General features: G+C 55.9%; 6 protein-coding genes across 6 annotated transcripts; 3 read left to right on the top strand and 3 right to left on the bottom strand.

Annotated features, from left to right (window-relative positions):
* Positions 1–484: 484 nt before the first annotated feature.
* On the bottom strand, positions 485–1,357 carry GMORB2_5337 (uncharacterized protein; the record flags this gene model as incomplete). Its single annotated transcript, XM_035467311.1, has 1 exon — positions 485–1,357. One exon carries the CDS (start codon positions 1,355–1,357, stop codon positions 485–487), a length of 873 nt encoding a protein of 290 aa, XP_035323323.1.
* Positions 1,358–1,867: 510 nt separating this feature from the next.
* GMORB2_5336 (uncharacterized protein) lies at positions 1,868–3,289 on the top strand (the record flags this gene model as incomplete). Its single annotated transcript, XM_035467310.1, has 2 exons — positions 1,868–1,989; positions 2,086–3,289. 2 exons carry the CDS (start codon positions 1,868–1,870, stop codon positions 3,287–3,289), a joined length of 1,326 nt encoding a protein of 441 aa, XP_035323322.1.
* Positions 3,290–4,691: 1,402 nt separating this feature from the next.
* On the bottom strand, positions 4,692–6,376 carry GMORB2_5335 (Acyl-CoA reductase or other NAD-dependent aldehyde dehydrogenase; the record flags this gene model as incomplete). The annotated part of the gene is made up of 3 exons (XM_035467309.1): positions 4,692–4,828; positions 4,903–6,174; positions 6,289–6,376. Coding segments are annotated over 3 exons (1,497 nt in total), but the record flags the coding sequence as incomplete, so codon positions are not given.
* An 886-nt stretch (positions 6,377–7,262) lies between these two features.
* GMORB2_5334 (Short-chain dehydrogenase) lies at positions 7,263–8,264 on the top strand (the record flags this gene model as incomplete). Its single annotated transcript, XM_035467308.1, has 4 exons — positions 7,263–7,299; positions 7,383–7,631; positions 7,724–7,914; positions 8,001–8,264. 4 exons carry the CDS (start codon positions 7,263–7,265, stop codon positions 8,262–8,264), a joined length of 741 nt encoding a protein of 246 aa, XP_035323320.1.
* A 1,387-nt stretch (positions 8,265–9,651) lies between these two features.
* Positions 9,652–11,501, bottom strand: GMORB2_5333 (Sugar (and other) transporter; the record flags this gene model as incomplete). Its single annotated transcript, XM_035467307.1, has 4 exons — positions 9,652–10,356; positions 10,442–10,985; positions 11,049–11,323; positions 11,430–11,501. 4 exons carry the CDS (start codon positions 11,499–11,501, stop codon positions 9,652–9,654), a joined length of 1,596 nt encoding a protein of 531 aa, XP_035323319.1.
* A 1,826-nt stretch (positions 11,502–13,327) lies between these two features.
* On the top strand, positions 13,328–14,776 carry GMORB2_5332 (putative cyclase; the record flags this gene model as incomplete). Its single annotated transcript, XM_035467306.1, has 4 exons — positions 13,328–13,619; positions 13,811–13,969; positions 14,053–14,574; positions 14,643–14,776. The coding sequence occupies 4 exons, from the start codon at positions 13,328–13,330 to the stop codon at positions 14,774–14,776; spliced, it is 1,107 nt and encodes a 368-aa protein (XP_035323318.1).
* Between the last annotated feature and the right edge of the window lie 196 nt (positions 14,777–14,972).

Raw genomic sequence — 14,972 nt, 5'->3', positions numbered from 1 at the left:
GTACTGTTGAGAACTATTCCGAGCCGCAGCTTGTATATGCGCTCACCCTACGAATCAACCTCCCGGTGTGAGCTTATGGATTACGCCGAGAAGAGGGGGGGGGGGGGGGGGGGCATGCCTCTTCAGTGGCATATCCCACCGCGCCATGTCCAAAGAAGGGCAGATCCTTCCCAAACCGTCCCAGGAGAAGGAAAAAAAATAAATAAAAAAGTATAAGCGTTGTAGTCATGCCTCGTCTGGTAAAAACCTATGTACAGATCACACTCCACATGTATCCCTGCCCGAAAAAGAAAGAAAAAAACGCCTCGCTCCCAAGAGGTAGTAGTAAAGAAGGAGAAGGAAAAGAATGAGAGAGGAGAAGAAGAAGATGAAAAAAAGGAAGAGAAAGAGGAGAGAGAAGAAACGCCCCCACAGGATGCCCGACGTCATCATGCCTGGTAGCATGATAAGAGATGTCACCCCAGACTGTGACCGTGAGAACAGATCACGAGGTCAAGTTGAGCGACTGCTTGAGGATGGCCTCGCTAGCCCTCCACCACCTGGCGCGCTGCTCTAGGTCGTCTGCCGCGCCACCGAGCGAGCCCTCCTTCCTCCGCTGGGCCTCCTTGGCCGCAGCCATGCTGCTCTGCCTCTTGGCCTCGAGCGGCAGCAGCTCGGCGTGGAGCCTGTCAGCTTCCTTCCTCTTGCGGGGCACCTTTGCCCGCAGGGCCTCCAGCTCGCGGCCGAGTTCCTGATCGACCCGTTTCCGACCGGTGACGAGTTCGAGCGTCTTGGTCAGCGGTAGTCTCTGGTCCGGGCCGCCGCCGCCGAGCGTCTCTCGCGCCTCGTCTCGCAGCTCCCGGATGCGGTCCTCGAGTTCGCCGGACCTGCCCGGCAGGTCGCGCAGCTGGGCCGTCTCGAGCGTGATCGACTCGTAGCGGCGGCTCAGCTCGCGCGCCCGGCGCTCCAGGTCGGCCACCATGTCGGCCACCTCGAGCTTGAGCGCCTTGAGCTCCGACTTGGCCGCCGCGTTCTCCTTCTCCAGCTCGAGGTTCTCCTGCATCGTCACGATCAGGGGCGGGTCCCCGACTATGGCGCGGATGAACTTCTCCTTGGTCACCTGCTCCACGTACGAGAAGCGGAGCTTGGCGAAGAGCTCCCTGTAGTGCTCCAGGTCGGCCTGCAAGCTGGACGGCGTCGGCACGTCCAGCGACGCGTTCGACGCGTCCGACGTGCGCTGGGGCTGCTGCTCTCGCGTCGGACCGTCCGTCGAGGCCACCGCTGCTGCGATCGGCTCGCTCAGCTTGAGGATGGACATCTCGCGCGTCTCGACGTCTTCGAGCGCCTGGAGCGCCTCGGTCGCCTTGGTGGGATCCATGACGTTTCGGGTGGGGAGGGACGGATGCCTTGTTCCGAGTCCTCTCTGATGAGTCTCCGTCGTTGCGTGCTGCGTGCTGCGTGTGGAGGGATTCCAAGCCATCGACTTCCTCCTTGTAGTTGTTTACTTGACCCCGAATCGAGTTAAGTGCGGGGGCGATCACAAATGCCCCTTCGATTATGTAGTACTCGTCTACGCCACAATATACAGATTACCCTGTACCCGTTTACATCCAAGTGGCGTCATGGCCGCTTCGCATCCATCCTTCTTTTCTATTCCCCCCCCCCCCCCCTCATCTTCCTTCCCCCATCGAACATCAAGATGACCTCTGACCGCATCACTTCAGACGCCGGTCTCCTCCCTGTACACACTTTCGAGCGCAACCGTTCTGCCCACCTGTGACGCAACTTGCTTCGACCGAACCGCACGGGCACATCAGCCCAGTACGGTGGGGGGGGGAGAGAGAGAGAGAGAGAGCGCCGCGCCGCTATTGATTGCCCGGAGGCCGCCATGTCTACCCACGATGATCTGCTCACTGACGAGTACGTTGCCGAGCTCCTGGCCAAGGATGCGAAGGACTGCTCGCTGAAATTCTCCGCCATGGGCATGGAGGCCTTCAACCCGACCAAGAAGTAGGCGCCTTCCCGGACACCACCGTGCCATGGCCCGTCTCATTTCTCTATACATGCATCTTTCTGATCTCGTCGCTGACGATTCGATCACTACAGGCCCACCAATATGCCCAAGCCCAACACGAGATTCCTGCGACACATCATCAAGAATACGGATTCGCACAACAGCCGGCTCCTGGAGAAGGAGGCCGCAGAGTCGCGGGCGCGGCTGGAAAGTCTGGAGAACGCCGAGGAGGCCAGGCGCCTCAGGACGAATCCCAACACCCGAGACATCCGACGCCGCCAGATGGGCGACATCCATGCCATTCTGGGAGGCAAGAAGAGGAAGACGGAATCGGACGACGACAAGGGTGCCAAGGGAGACGGCGGCAGTAGCAGCAGCTCCAGGCGGCGTGTCAGGGACGACGCCGAGCGATGTTCATCACCGTCAGGCAAGGACCGGGATCTGTTCAGCCATCGCAGCGACAGCACCCGCAACCATCACGGCCGCCTAGCAGGCGACGATGACGGGGAGGAAGAGAGCCGTAGGAGACGGCACCGCCACCACCGTCCCCGCCGGCACGACGACGGCCAGAGGTCGTCCAGGCGACGAGTCGGCTCGGACGACGAGGATCCGGACGACGACCACGCGAGGCGGAGGAGCAGGAAGAGGCGACATAGCCGACGCGACGGCGACAGGTCACGATCGCGATCTCCCGACCGTCGACAGAGAGATCCCCCCGCTCACGAATCGACGACAAAACACCGCCACCACCGACACAGGTCGCCCGCATCAAGGAGCAGCGGGAGATCCTCCCGTCCCACCCGAGACGTCCAAAAGGAGGCGGGCAGGAACGATGACGACTCGGATCCACTCGAAGACCTCGTGGGACCGATGCCAGCCCCCAAGCCGCGGGGTCGCGGTGCTCTGGCAGGCTCATCAGGTATAGACCGCCGATTCTCCGACACGTACGATCCCAGAGCCGACATCCGGATGGATGATGACGATGACAACAATAACAGCAACAATACCAACCGGTATCATGTCAATAGTCACACTACGACTACGAATGGCAACAAAAACTACAACAACAACGACGACGACTGGGACGATGCGGTCGAGATATTCAGGGACCAGCAGAAGTTGAGACAGAATCAAACCCAACGGTTCAAATCTGCGGGTTTCACAGACGAGGACATCCAAAAGATGCAGCAGCAGCAGGCAGCGGACAACCGACCTGAGGAGGATCTAGGATCGGTCACCTGGTCCAAGGCTGGGGAGAAGAGGGAATGGGACAAGGATAAGATCGGACCGGAGTGATGCATCTCGAGAGGTGAGAGGATTGCCATGTTTCAGTCCGAGCAGACCCTCATATAAGGCATGGTCTGATCCCAGGACTGACTTTTGTACGCTCATCTTGTTTCCTTTCCTTTCTCTTCCCACCTGTACGAGTATATGATAGAAGCGATCTCATTGATCTTGATTATTACTGTCATATAAGTCGTCGGCTTTCTTTTTTTTCTCTCTCTTCTTTTCTTCGACCACCTTCCATTTCGCCAAGACAGCTACACACTCGTACCGAAGAAGAGCGGGAACGGGGAGAGCATCGGTTGCACTGCGACGTGGACGTACGTCCGTCCCGCGACTCGCCTTGGGTTAGTCGTGCGGGAAAGTGCGGCGATCATCAGAGGCTCAAAGGCCTTCTCTATCACGCCTGTATAACACGTTGGTAATGCAATGTGTCTTCTGATTTTAAAATTACAATTCTTTTCTTTAGAATATCAATTTTCTATATATATATATATAACTCTACAGCAAAGTAAAATGTGAGAAACAAAGCAAAGAGGGCTGATGGAGTCAGGTATAAGCTGTCAATGTCTCATTCCAGCCGGAAGGATGGAGAGAAAGAAACGTTGACAAAGCGGAACAGCGTCATGATGCAGCATACGATGGTCCTAAGAAAGAAAGTGCTATTAGAATTGATTTTCTAGTAAGGAACCGAAACCGAAACCGAGAGAGGGAATTTGATCCCCCTCTCCCCCCCCCCCTCTCCCCCCCCTTTCCTGAAAGAAACAACCCCCAAGGTTCGATCTCTAGAGCAGGGAGAGAAAGAGGGAGGAGACTAAAACGAGGTCCCATAACACAAGGAACAAAGGGGCCGAGCTCTGTACAGAAGCCAGCGTGATATGTGCCTGTCTGTCGGTGAGCCTGTCGCGTTGATCGCTCCCAGGGAATGTCTGCTTCGTAGAACTCCTATCATGAAGGTTGTCAGAGTGGACATGCCAGTGGGAACTTTCGGTCAACACATACTGCTGCTTCTTAATAGTATACTGTTATAGCTCTGAACATGATTAGCATTGCGATATGAATCATATGAAAAAAAAGAGAGAGATCAAGTGCGTCCTGTAATACGACTGGCATCTCTTTCTGCTACTTTCCCATCCTTTCAACGGGAGACATTCTTTTCTGTTCTTTCCAGAACATGCTGGTAGATGATCGTCAACTCCCGGATGGCCGGCCTTGGGGTTCTTGAAAGCAGCGCCAGCCCCGAGCCTACGAGGACTGGATAGGCTGAGCCTCTCTACCCCTGGTGAGGCCCTAGACGGAATCCACGCGTAGGACAGTTGCGTTCCACAGCAGTCTTTCTTCATGTCTAATGGCATGCGATGACCTCCATCGTCGGTATATATACATGCAGTATCGGCAGCAGAATACCTCATCATCATACCACACCGTTGACCGTCAACGTGCCCGTCTTGGTAATCATGTACTCGCTCACGGCAACGTCCTTGCCGGCCTCCTTCCCGTAGCCCGAGTACTTGATGCCTCCGAATGGTGACTCGGCAGCTGACGAATTGCCTTGCGTGACCAGAGTTAGCATCCTGCAGTGACACTCGCACGGCATCGACGGCGGGAGATCGGTCAAGACTTACCGCTGTTGAGACCAATCATGCCAGCCTCCAGGTTCTCATACAGACGCCAGATGCGGTCGACATCCTTGGTGAAGGCGTAGCTGGCGAGGCCCATGGGGGTGTCGTTCGCGGCCTTGACGGCCTCGTCCTCCGTCTCGAAGCGGTAAAAGGCGGCGATGGGGGCGAAGCACTCCTCGCACGACATGCGCGACTCGTGGGACATGTCGGTCAGGATGGTGGGCTGGAAGAAGTAGCCGTCACCCTTGTCCCTGATGCGGCCGCCACCCGCGACGACGTGGGCACCCTTGGCGACGGCGTCGGCCACGAGCCTGTCGGCGCGGTCGAGGCTCTCGGGCTTGGTGACGGGACCGAGGGTGGTGCCCTCGGCGGCGCCGTGGCCGACGACGAGCTTGGCCGACTCCTCGGTGAAGCGCCGGACGAAGCGGTCGTACACGCCCGACTGGACGATGAACCGGTTGACCGTGACGCAGGCCTGGCCGGCGTGGCGCCACTTGAGGCCGACGAGCTCGCGCAGGGCCGCCTCGACGTCGGCGTCGTCAAAGATGACGCACGGGCAGTTCCCGCCGAGCTCGAGCACCACCTTCTTGAGACCGGTGCTGCAGTGGTTGGCCACGAGCTGGCCGACGCGGGTGGACCCCGTGAACGTCACCTTCTTGACGAGCGGGTGCGTGCACAGCGCCTCGCTCAGCGACGGCGTGTTGGAAAGGCTCGTGGGCAGCACGTTGAGCACCCCCGGCGGGAAGCCGGCCTCCGTGGCCAGGCGGGCCACGGCCATGGCCGTGATGGGCGTCTCGGGGGACGGCTTGACGACCATTGTGCAGCCGGCCGCGAGGGCGGCCGCGGCCTTGCGCAGTACCATGGCGATCGGGAAGTTCCAGGGCACCAGGGCCACAGCCACGCCCAGCGGCTGCTTCATGGTGAAGACGCGGCGGTTGGGCGCCGAGGGGACGAAGCACGTCCCCTGGATGCGCTCGGCCTCGGAGGAAAACCACGCCGTAAAGGTCAGGGAGTAGTCCATCTCGCCGATGGCCTCGTACATGGGCTTCCCGGTCTCGTATACGAGAAGCGTCGCCAGGTCCTTCTTGTGCTCGCGCATCAGGGCATCCCACCTGAGGATCCATTGACCTCGCGTGCGGTTGGAGATGTTGCGGTATGACTGGAAGGCCTCGTGGGCCGTCTGTACCGCCGCGTCGACGTCGGCCGCCCCACTGTCCGCGACCTTGGCCCAAGGTTTGTTAGTGCCAGGGTCTGGTGATGATTTCCGTTGTAAGCCTTCGTTTTACATTTCCCCTTCTCGATCCTGAGCTGCATCTTTCTGTCCTTCGGTGCATTCATCAGCTGGATCTTGCCAGAGGAGGAGGGGAGGGGGAGCAAAGATGTGCCTACCCAGAACATCAAAGGTAGCGCCAGACTGGGCAGCTACAGTCTTTCCTCCGACAAACGAGTCGGTGATGAACAGGTCAGGGCGGTCGAGCTGCGCACAGAGCAAAGAATCGTACTGTCAGTCGTCTGACCTGGAATTGGAGCTCGAGAGGGTTTCATGAATTGAGTGTTCTCACCTTGAAGGGCAGTTCGTAAGCCATGACGTCGGTATACAAGCGTTTCAGCCGATAAGAAATAAAGAGGTAGAAGGGTGTAGGTCCATGTAGCTAGCCAGATACATGAATGAAGAGAAGGAAGGATATGGAGGTCATAGACCACTGCAATGAGATCATGAGCTACCGTCTGTTTATGGATTGCCCCTCATGGCTCCCCCTCACGGATCCCTCTCCCCCCCCCCCCCCCCCCCATGCATCTGCCTGATCCCTGACTCCTTTTTCCCGAAATGGGATTCGAGATGACAATGAAAGCCATAGATAGACGCGTTTCATTGTATTACAAGAGACGTATTGCAGGTTCCGGGACCCACGCCGAAAGAAATAAGAGGCATACGTCGTACTACACTGTGTACTTTTGAGGTCTGCGACATGTAATACACCCCTAGCGGTGGCCCACCAAGGAATAGACGGCAAGGTACGGACGTGACGTACAGGTACATTAAAGCTTGTCAATGGAGTCCTGAGAAGGATCATCATATCCGTTAGCAATATGCGCGAGTGGCGCGGCAAAGGCTCGTCCCATGTCCGTTGGGCCTTGGACCGTCATCACTGTCACCGAATATTCAATACGACATAAGAAGCTGCGAGGCAGCACCCCTCATTGACCTTTCCCTTTTGATGGTGATGCGGGACGCTATTACGTCGTAGTTGAAGCCCGAGTATAGAATGATGGTAGTAATCTTAGTTCCACCCGTGCGTCGATACGTAGTCTGACAACCTCTCATCCTTTGTATAATCATCGCATCGTCGTACTTACCAACCATGGGCCGTCTGGAAGGGAAAATAGCCATCGTCACCGGTACGTTCATTCCGCAACATACACCTACATCGATTCTTCCTCATGGAGGATAAGACTTCTCACGTGTTGACGATGCAATGCAGGAGCCGCTGCTGGTTTCGGAGAGGGCATCGCCCAACACTTCATCGAGGAGGGTGCCAAGGTCTTTGTCTGCGACATCAACGTCGAGCTAGGCGAGAAGGTGGCTTCGACCTCGGACAAGCTCTTCTTCCAGAAGCTCAATGTGACCGACAAGGCCGGCTGGGACAGGGCGATCGACCAGGTCATTTCGAAATTCGGTCGTCTCGATATCCTCGTCAACAATGCCGGGACGAGTTACCTCAACAAGGCAAGTCTGCCCATGCTTGCGCTTAGACAGCCTAGCCTAGAGGGGGGGAAGGTGTATATCTGCTAATATCATGCGCGACACAGAGCAACAATGAAGTGACCGAGGCCGAGTTCGACAAGGTCATGTCTGTCAACGTCAAGAGCGTCTTCCTCGGCACTCAGGCCTTCGCCGTGCAGGCCAAGAAGAATGGCACCGGCGGCGCCATCATCAACATTGCCTCCGTGGGCGCTCACCGTCCGCGACCGGGGCTTGTCTGGTACAATGCCTCCAAGGCCGCCATTGCCAATGTGAGTTCCGAGAGAACAACACCCTGACTTCTTCTTCCTTTCCACTCCCTCTCCGTCTCCCTTCCCTGACAGATTTCAACACACAGGCTACCATGGGACTCGCGGCCGAGTACGGACCCGATGGCATACGCGTCAACTCCATATGCCCTCTGGCAACCATGACCAGTCTCCTGCCAACATTTATCGGCAAAGAAATCACGCCGGAAGTTCAGAAGGCTCTAAGCAACGTCCCTCTCCAGCGCATGGGGGAGATTCGTGATGTGACCAAGGCTGCCGTATTCCTAGCCAGCGAGGACGCATCCTTCATCACCGGCGTCAACCTCGATGTTGACGGTGGACGTGCAATCTAGAACAGTTCCAGTACGAGCTGTGTCTTATCATTTCTAGCACACACCGGTCCTTCTTCTTCCTCTCTTTCTGAATCTTGTGTGTGGAATCGACTAGTTCTTGTCAGTTAGCAGGAGCGTGTGTCCATGCGTGGGCCCATGTGCTTCCATTCCCCGAGTTTAATAGAAGTCCTGCTGATCACCTCACCCGTCTGTAAACCTTGCCCTGCTGGCAGACTTGGAAGAAGCGAAGGGAATCGAGTCGTAGCTGCCGAAGTGCATGTTCCTTGTTCAGTACCTCCATGCCGCGTCGAAGATATGGTGTAGTATCGAATCTTGTACGTACTCGTACCGTTCAACACCTGCGAAATGGAAAGTGGCCCTTCTCATTTCTCCTACGTTGTATCCGGCTGGCAGAGACGGGGTGATGGTGCATTCGTCTCTTGCTCTCATTCGCCAAGCGATATCCGACAGGAGAGTGGACAGCAATCCGGGGATCGTCGATGCAGCTATGTGGGACGGCCGGCGGGGAGGTTCCCACACACACGAACCCTTGGGCATGCCTCGGCCAGTCTTTCTTCAACGGCTTCTGAGAGACCAGGGTCCCCGAGAGGGAGGTGTGGATACCAGCTCTCTTTCTGTACAGAGGGACATTCCCGGAACTATACGCGGCGGAGCACCACCACGTACGTTACGTCTCAGTATCAAATTTCCATCCGTTGTTTTGGCACGTAATCAATCGGCCGCTCGTATGCACGGCAGGGTTCTGGGTACGAGTACAGATGTGTTAGCCTGTCAACTTTCTCTTTTCTTCGCTCCTCGTATCGTCGTCGGATCCGCTCGCGACAGATCTACTTGCACCCCATGCAACTCTGCCAAGCAGCATCGCATTCCTCTGCGCGGCTGACCTTCTTCGCAAGAGTTGAGGGTGGCCACGTCACTTCATATGGGGTTCCCATTGTATCGAGTACATGCACACCGTGGAGGCGTGCGTTGATACGTGTATATACAAGTTTCGATTGACAAGGACTGATTCTACCAAGACAAGAAAAAGAACGATGAATGTGAGACCGGACCTACAATACTTTCCTCTATAATACCCCAATTACAATTACAATGTAGCTCAGACTATTCAGACGAAGACACAGAAATTCTAATTTTTAAACAAAGACGGACAGTGCTCTCCCAGCTGTGCCTAAGTGTAGAAGATCACCGGGGTTGGTTCTTGCTTTTTCCCTTGTCCGAAACACGGCTGGACAACCATGCATCTTCCAACCGGCAAGGTGCAGTACAAGGTACCACCACACGGGATGGCGTCGGGGGGTGGTGCGGGTGCAGTGAATGTGTGCGGCACACTGACTTCTTGCTGCTGCTGGTTTCCCCCTCCCTCGTTTCTCTTTCCCTTCTCCATTTACCGCTTGACATCGCCGTCGCCCTTCTCACTGGGAGGAGAGGTGGGGGCAGCCGACTCGGTCGGGGTGATGTCGTCGCCGGCCGCGATCTTGCGGTCCAGCTCGGCCCTCTCCTCATCCGTGGCGTCGGTGACGTGGACGGCGACCTCGTCGCCGAACTGCTTGCCAATCTCCTCGAGGGAGAGCCTAGCCGTCTCAGGCCAGAAGAAGTAGATGACGGGCAGGAAGAAGACACTCCAGCAGATGACGACGAGGAAGTACCTCCAGCCGACGGCGGCGAAGCCGATGGGGGCCGTCTGCAGGAGGATGATGGTGGCAGTGAACTGGCCGAAGAGCGAGAAGCCCATGCCGATGGAGCGGATCTCGGTGGGGAAGATCTCGGACACGTAAAGGTACATGGTGGTGTCGCAGCAGGTTCCCTGGAAGGCGAGGTACAGGAACATGAAGAGGACGCCGATGGCGTTGCCGGCCGTGTTGTCGGTCCCCGCGTAGCGCGCAATCATGGCCGACATGACCGACGTGGTGACGACGATGCCGGCGAAACCAACCATGTACATGCCACGGCGCGAGTTGACCTTGTCGTGCAGCCAGGCGCCCATGGGGTTGTATATGAGGCCGGCCGTCGTGAGCCAGACGGCCGAAAGGAGGAGGGGCATGTAACCCGTCTGACCAAGGCTGGTGTACAGGATGACGGCATAGTTGTTCTAGCAAAAAAGAGACATTCTCAGCATCATTTGCCATTCATCGCACACACGTCTAACAGGAGCGCATGGGTTCGCGGCAGCTTACAATGATGAGGGGACCACCGAACTCGGCACCCCACTGCGTCAGGAAACCGATAACCATGCGCCTGCGGTACGACTTCTTCTGCATGATGGCCTTCCAGATGCTTCCACCGTGGGCCTCGAGCTTCTTGGCGTCGAGCTGGATCTGCTTCACGATCTGGTAGAACTCCTCCTTGGCGACGATGTTCTCGGGGTCCTCGTCCGACTGGCGGAGACGGACGAGCACATTCCAGGCCTCGTCCTTGCGGCCCTTGGACAGGAGCCAGCGGGGAGAGCGGGGCACCCAGGGCGAACCGATGAGGAGGACCATCGGGGGCAGGACCTGGAAGGCGAGAGGGAAGCGCCAGCCAAACTCGAGGTCGGGCGAGAAGTAGACGGCGAAACCGATCCACGACGACAGCATGTAGCCGAAGACGAGGAAGATGGGGTGGTGGCCCACCAACCATCCACGGCTGAGAGGGCTGGACATCTCTGAGAGGTACATGGGCGTGACGGTCACCATGAAGCCGACGCACATACCCATGATCCACCGACCGGCCTGGAACATGCTGCGTCGCGGTGTGAGCTTGTGTGCCGGTCAAGGAGCAATGAGGCGCGCCACCGGAACTTACGCGAGGCTCTGGGCGCCAGCCTGAAGAGCACCACCGAGAATACCGAGAAGGCAGCCGATCTGCATGTTGCGAACACGTCCGAGGTAGTCGCAGGACCACATGAGAATCAGACAAGCGACGGCAGCACCGGCAGAGAACAGTCCGTTGGCCGTGGCAATGACAGGCGTCGTCACGGTCGCGTAGCCGGGCGTGCCATCGGTGGGCAGGTCGAAATAGGAGTACCAACCAGCCTGCCCGATGGTACTACCGATGATAGAGGATCCATATCCGTACGTCTGTTATTATTTTCCATCCCCCCCCCCTCCCCCCAAGAGAAAAACCCCGTCAGCCAATATACACCGAATAGAGTGAGTGGGCAGCAACGCGTGCAGATTGACTTACAGTTGAACCGAGGGCGACAAAAGCAATGACAAGCCTGTTGTACAGACTCGTCTGTCTACCGGCCTGGGCCATGGTGGACGGACTTGCAGGAAGTCTGAACCGGAAAACACCCGAAACAAGAGAGCAGCAATCTCAGCCAGAATGAGAAGGGAGGTTGGTGGTAGCCGGTCGAAGATGAGACGTGAAAGGAGAATATGGAAAGCAGGTTTGTAATATTCTAGAAGTAGATGAGAGAGACGGAGACAGAGAGAGAAAGAGGAAACAGCTGAGAAGAAGGAATGGAAAAGAGGAATATGCAAGCGGTAGAGACTGCAGAGGGTGAGAGATGCCGATGAGCAAATAGATCAGTTCAAGTCGGCGTGGGTTTTGAGGGTCCAAGGGGGGGGGGCAGTAGCACACCAGAGATGGGAAGTGTCTACAATCCTTGCCGGAGGGTTACATAGACGAACAGGAGAGAGAGAGAGCATTATTACACATCATTACATGGACAGACTGATATTCCTAGGCTATGTGAGCTCTCACATCAATGCACGGTTCTCCTTCAAAGGACGTCCTCCTCTATCTGTACTGCCACGGATAACACAACCCGTGCAAGGGGAGGTTCCCGGACTGGCTGGCGACCCTCAAAAAAAGTAGGCTGTACTGGGCGTTGTTGTCGACCAAAGGAAGACGGCTCTGCCTCCTCACTTTGACCTTTTTCCACCGCCGTCTTGCCCCTCTCTTGGGATGTATCGATACAAAGAGTACATATGCAAAGAAAGCTCCTACATGGTGTCAGCATTCAATACCTCTTACCCCGTACCGAGAACGGGACCTACAGGCAGAGCGCAGAGAACTCGTGCTACAGGCATTCTCGTGCAGGGCAAGCGTCAAGAATAGGACCCGAGAGGGACACGATGCAGATCTCCGGCCATTGGAGAAGTAGAGTGGTGATTGGCCTAGCTGCATCACCACGGCATCTGTAAATTAGCTTGAACAGGGTGCATGATGTATATGCCGAGTAGGTAGGTCGTTCATGGGTAACAAGACGGAAGACGACCCGGAACCCGGAACCCCAACCCCATGCCCCAGTCTTATTCTTCCTGTACTTCTTCCCCAGTAAACGTCGCAGTAGGATGGTTCCCGTCCTTGTTCTCTACATAGGGAGGAGGGGAAAGTACCGTATACATCTGATACTTAAACTATAGTAAATACATACCCCCCTGTTCATGCATTGGTTGTCTATCCGGAAGTAGTTGCTTAGACTGTGTATCAATCCACGTAACATGAACGCGAAAAGATGTCACGCTGATCGGAGGAGAGCCCAGACACAGAAACAGGCGCCGAAATTGTTGCCAAAGACAAGTCGGACGAACATCGTATTGATAGCTCTCCGTCTCCCTCCGTCTCGCCCCCCCCCTCCTCCTCTCTGCCTGCACTCGTACGCTGCATGTGCGCTGCTGTACGTTGCAGCAGTACAACGTCACTGCCTATCTAAGTAGTACTATAGACCGATATGAGAGATGATGATGATACCAGAGTTGTGGAATCCAGTCTCTTGCCATTGTCCACTCTGCCACCCCACATTCATCAACCATAGCTCGTTTCTGTTACTGACCGAGGTGAGGCATAACTACCACGTCTCTCTTCTGCTTTATTCTGGTGAATTGGCTGTTGGCCGTTCTCTTCTTCGATCCTTCTGAGGATTCATAGCATAGCATTGGAATCTTTTTTTTTCCCCGGTATTATTTCTACCACGCTTGGGACCTTTTTTTTGCTGTTTGCTGTATTGGGAATCATAATTTCCTCTACCAACGTTCCGGCACAATTTGAAAAAAAAAAAAAAAGAAAAGAAAAGAAAAGAAGAAGGCTTGGACGCAGAACATATTCCACAGGCACAGATACACGCTTCAGCAATCATGGCTGACCCCTCAATCATGGAAAAGAGCTGGGACGAGCTCCCCGATCCCAAGCGAGTCTGGGTTGGCAAACCCGGCAGCCGCGAGGAAGGCCTCGGTCGTCTTGTCCTCCTCACCCCGGAAAGGGTCAAGGACGCGGCCCAGACTCAGATACAGACGGGCAAGAGGGTCAACCTGGGCTGGGACCTCACCAAGCTTGAGTATGCCTGCTTTGGCCGTCAGCCGTGTGAGATGAGGATCGTTCCTCTCCTTGAAGGCACAGCTTTTGATGATATCTACACCATGAATCCCCGTGCGTACATATCTCCCTCCCCTCCCCCCCGGTCCTTTGTTTTTGTTTTCGTTTCATCTCTTAATCTTGTACTCTTTCTTCTTCTTCTTCTTCTTCTTCTTCTTCTTCTTCTTCTTCTTCTTCTTCTTCTTCTCCACACTCTATCGCGTCATATCCTCTAACTCCCTCCCATGTGTGTGTGTGTCATGTAGAGCAAAGCAGCCAGTGGGATGGACTCAGACATTTCTCCCAGCCAAAGGAGGAGGGCAGCTCCGAGCGTGTCTTTTACGGAGGAACAACCAGGGAAGAGATTCTTGACCGATCCAATGACCGTATCGGAATTCACCACTGGGCCCGAGAAGGCATAACAGGTAAATGATATGGCTCTGCGCCGCCGTGGCCAAGGTGTGCGCTTCCCAGTCGTAAGACGCTAACGGGGTTCCGTTGCAACCAGGCCGTGGTGTCCTCATCGACTACGTCTCTTGGGCGGAGAAGAAGGGCATAGAGTACACCACCTTCTCACTGCACGAGGTCAAGCTCAGCGACATCCTCGAGATTGCCAAGGAGTGCAACATTACCTTCAAGAGGGGCGATGTCCTGCTGGTGCGCGTCGGTGTCACAAAGGAGTGGGAGACCGAGATGGAGATCGATGCCAAGAAGGCCTACGCCGCCACCGAGAGCCCCCGGCATGCCGGTGTGGAAGGAAACCTGACCGTTCTCAAGTGGCTCTGGGACACGGGTTTCTCTGCAGTTGCCGGTGACGCCATCAGTTGGGAGGTCGGTCCTCCTATGCTTCCCTGTTTTGCTTTTGCTTTTTCCTTCATCCTTCTCCAATTATCTTTCCTGGTTCCTTCTCCCTCTCTCGGCCAAACAGATCAAGGACTAAATATTGAATCCCCCAAACAGGTTTTCCCGCCTTCGCCCGATGGAATCCTCATGCACGAATACATCCTCGCCGGTTGGGGGATGCCTATCGGTAAGCTGCCACCCGTTCTGATCTCGTTGTCGAGGATGCTGAGACTGACAACCCCAACTCGTTCCTAGGCGAGATGTGGGACCTAGAGAGGCTGGCCGAGACGTGCAAGGAGTTGAACAGGTGGACGTTCTTCATCTCATCGACGCCCTTCAACATGCCCGGCGGGATCTCGTCACCTCCCAACGCGCAGGCAATCTTCTAATGTTCGATCGATGCTGTCTCATCCGGTAGACATGATCCCCCCTCCTTGGCCGTTTCGTAGTTGGCATGGATTGATATATATACACGTACACACGATCTGCAATACATGCGAGTGCTATGAGTAGATAGATGGAAGAACCATTCATTCAACGCCACCTCTGATCCCGTGCCCTTTCTTCCTTTCCATCGGTGCCGTG

This window comes from Geosmithia morbida, assembly GCF_012550715.1.
Source record: "Geosmithia morbida isolate 1262 chromosome Unknown scaffold_3, whole genome shotgun sequence".
In the NCBI taxonomy this organism is placed as follows: Eukaryota; Fungi; Ascomycota; class Sordariomycetes; order Hypocreales; family Bionectriaceae; genus Geosmithia; species Geosmithia morbida.
This window is presented reverse-complemented; position numbering and strand designations above follow the sequence as displayed.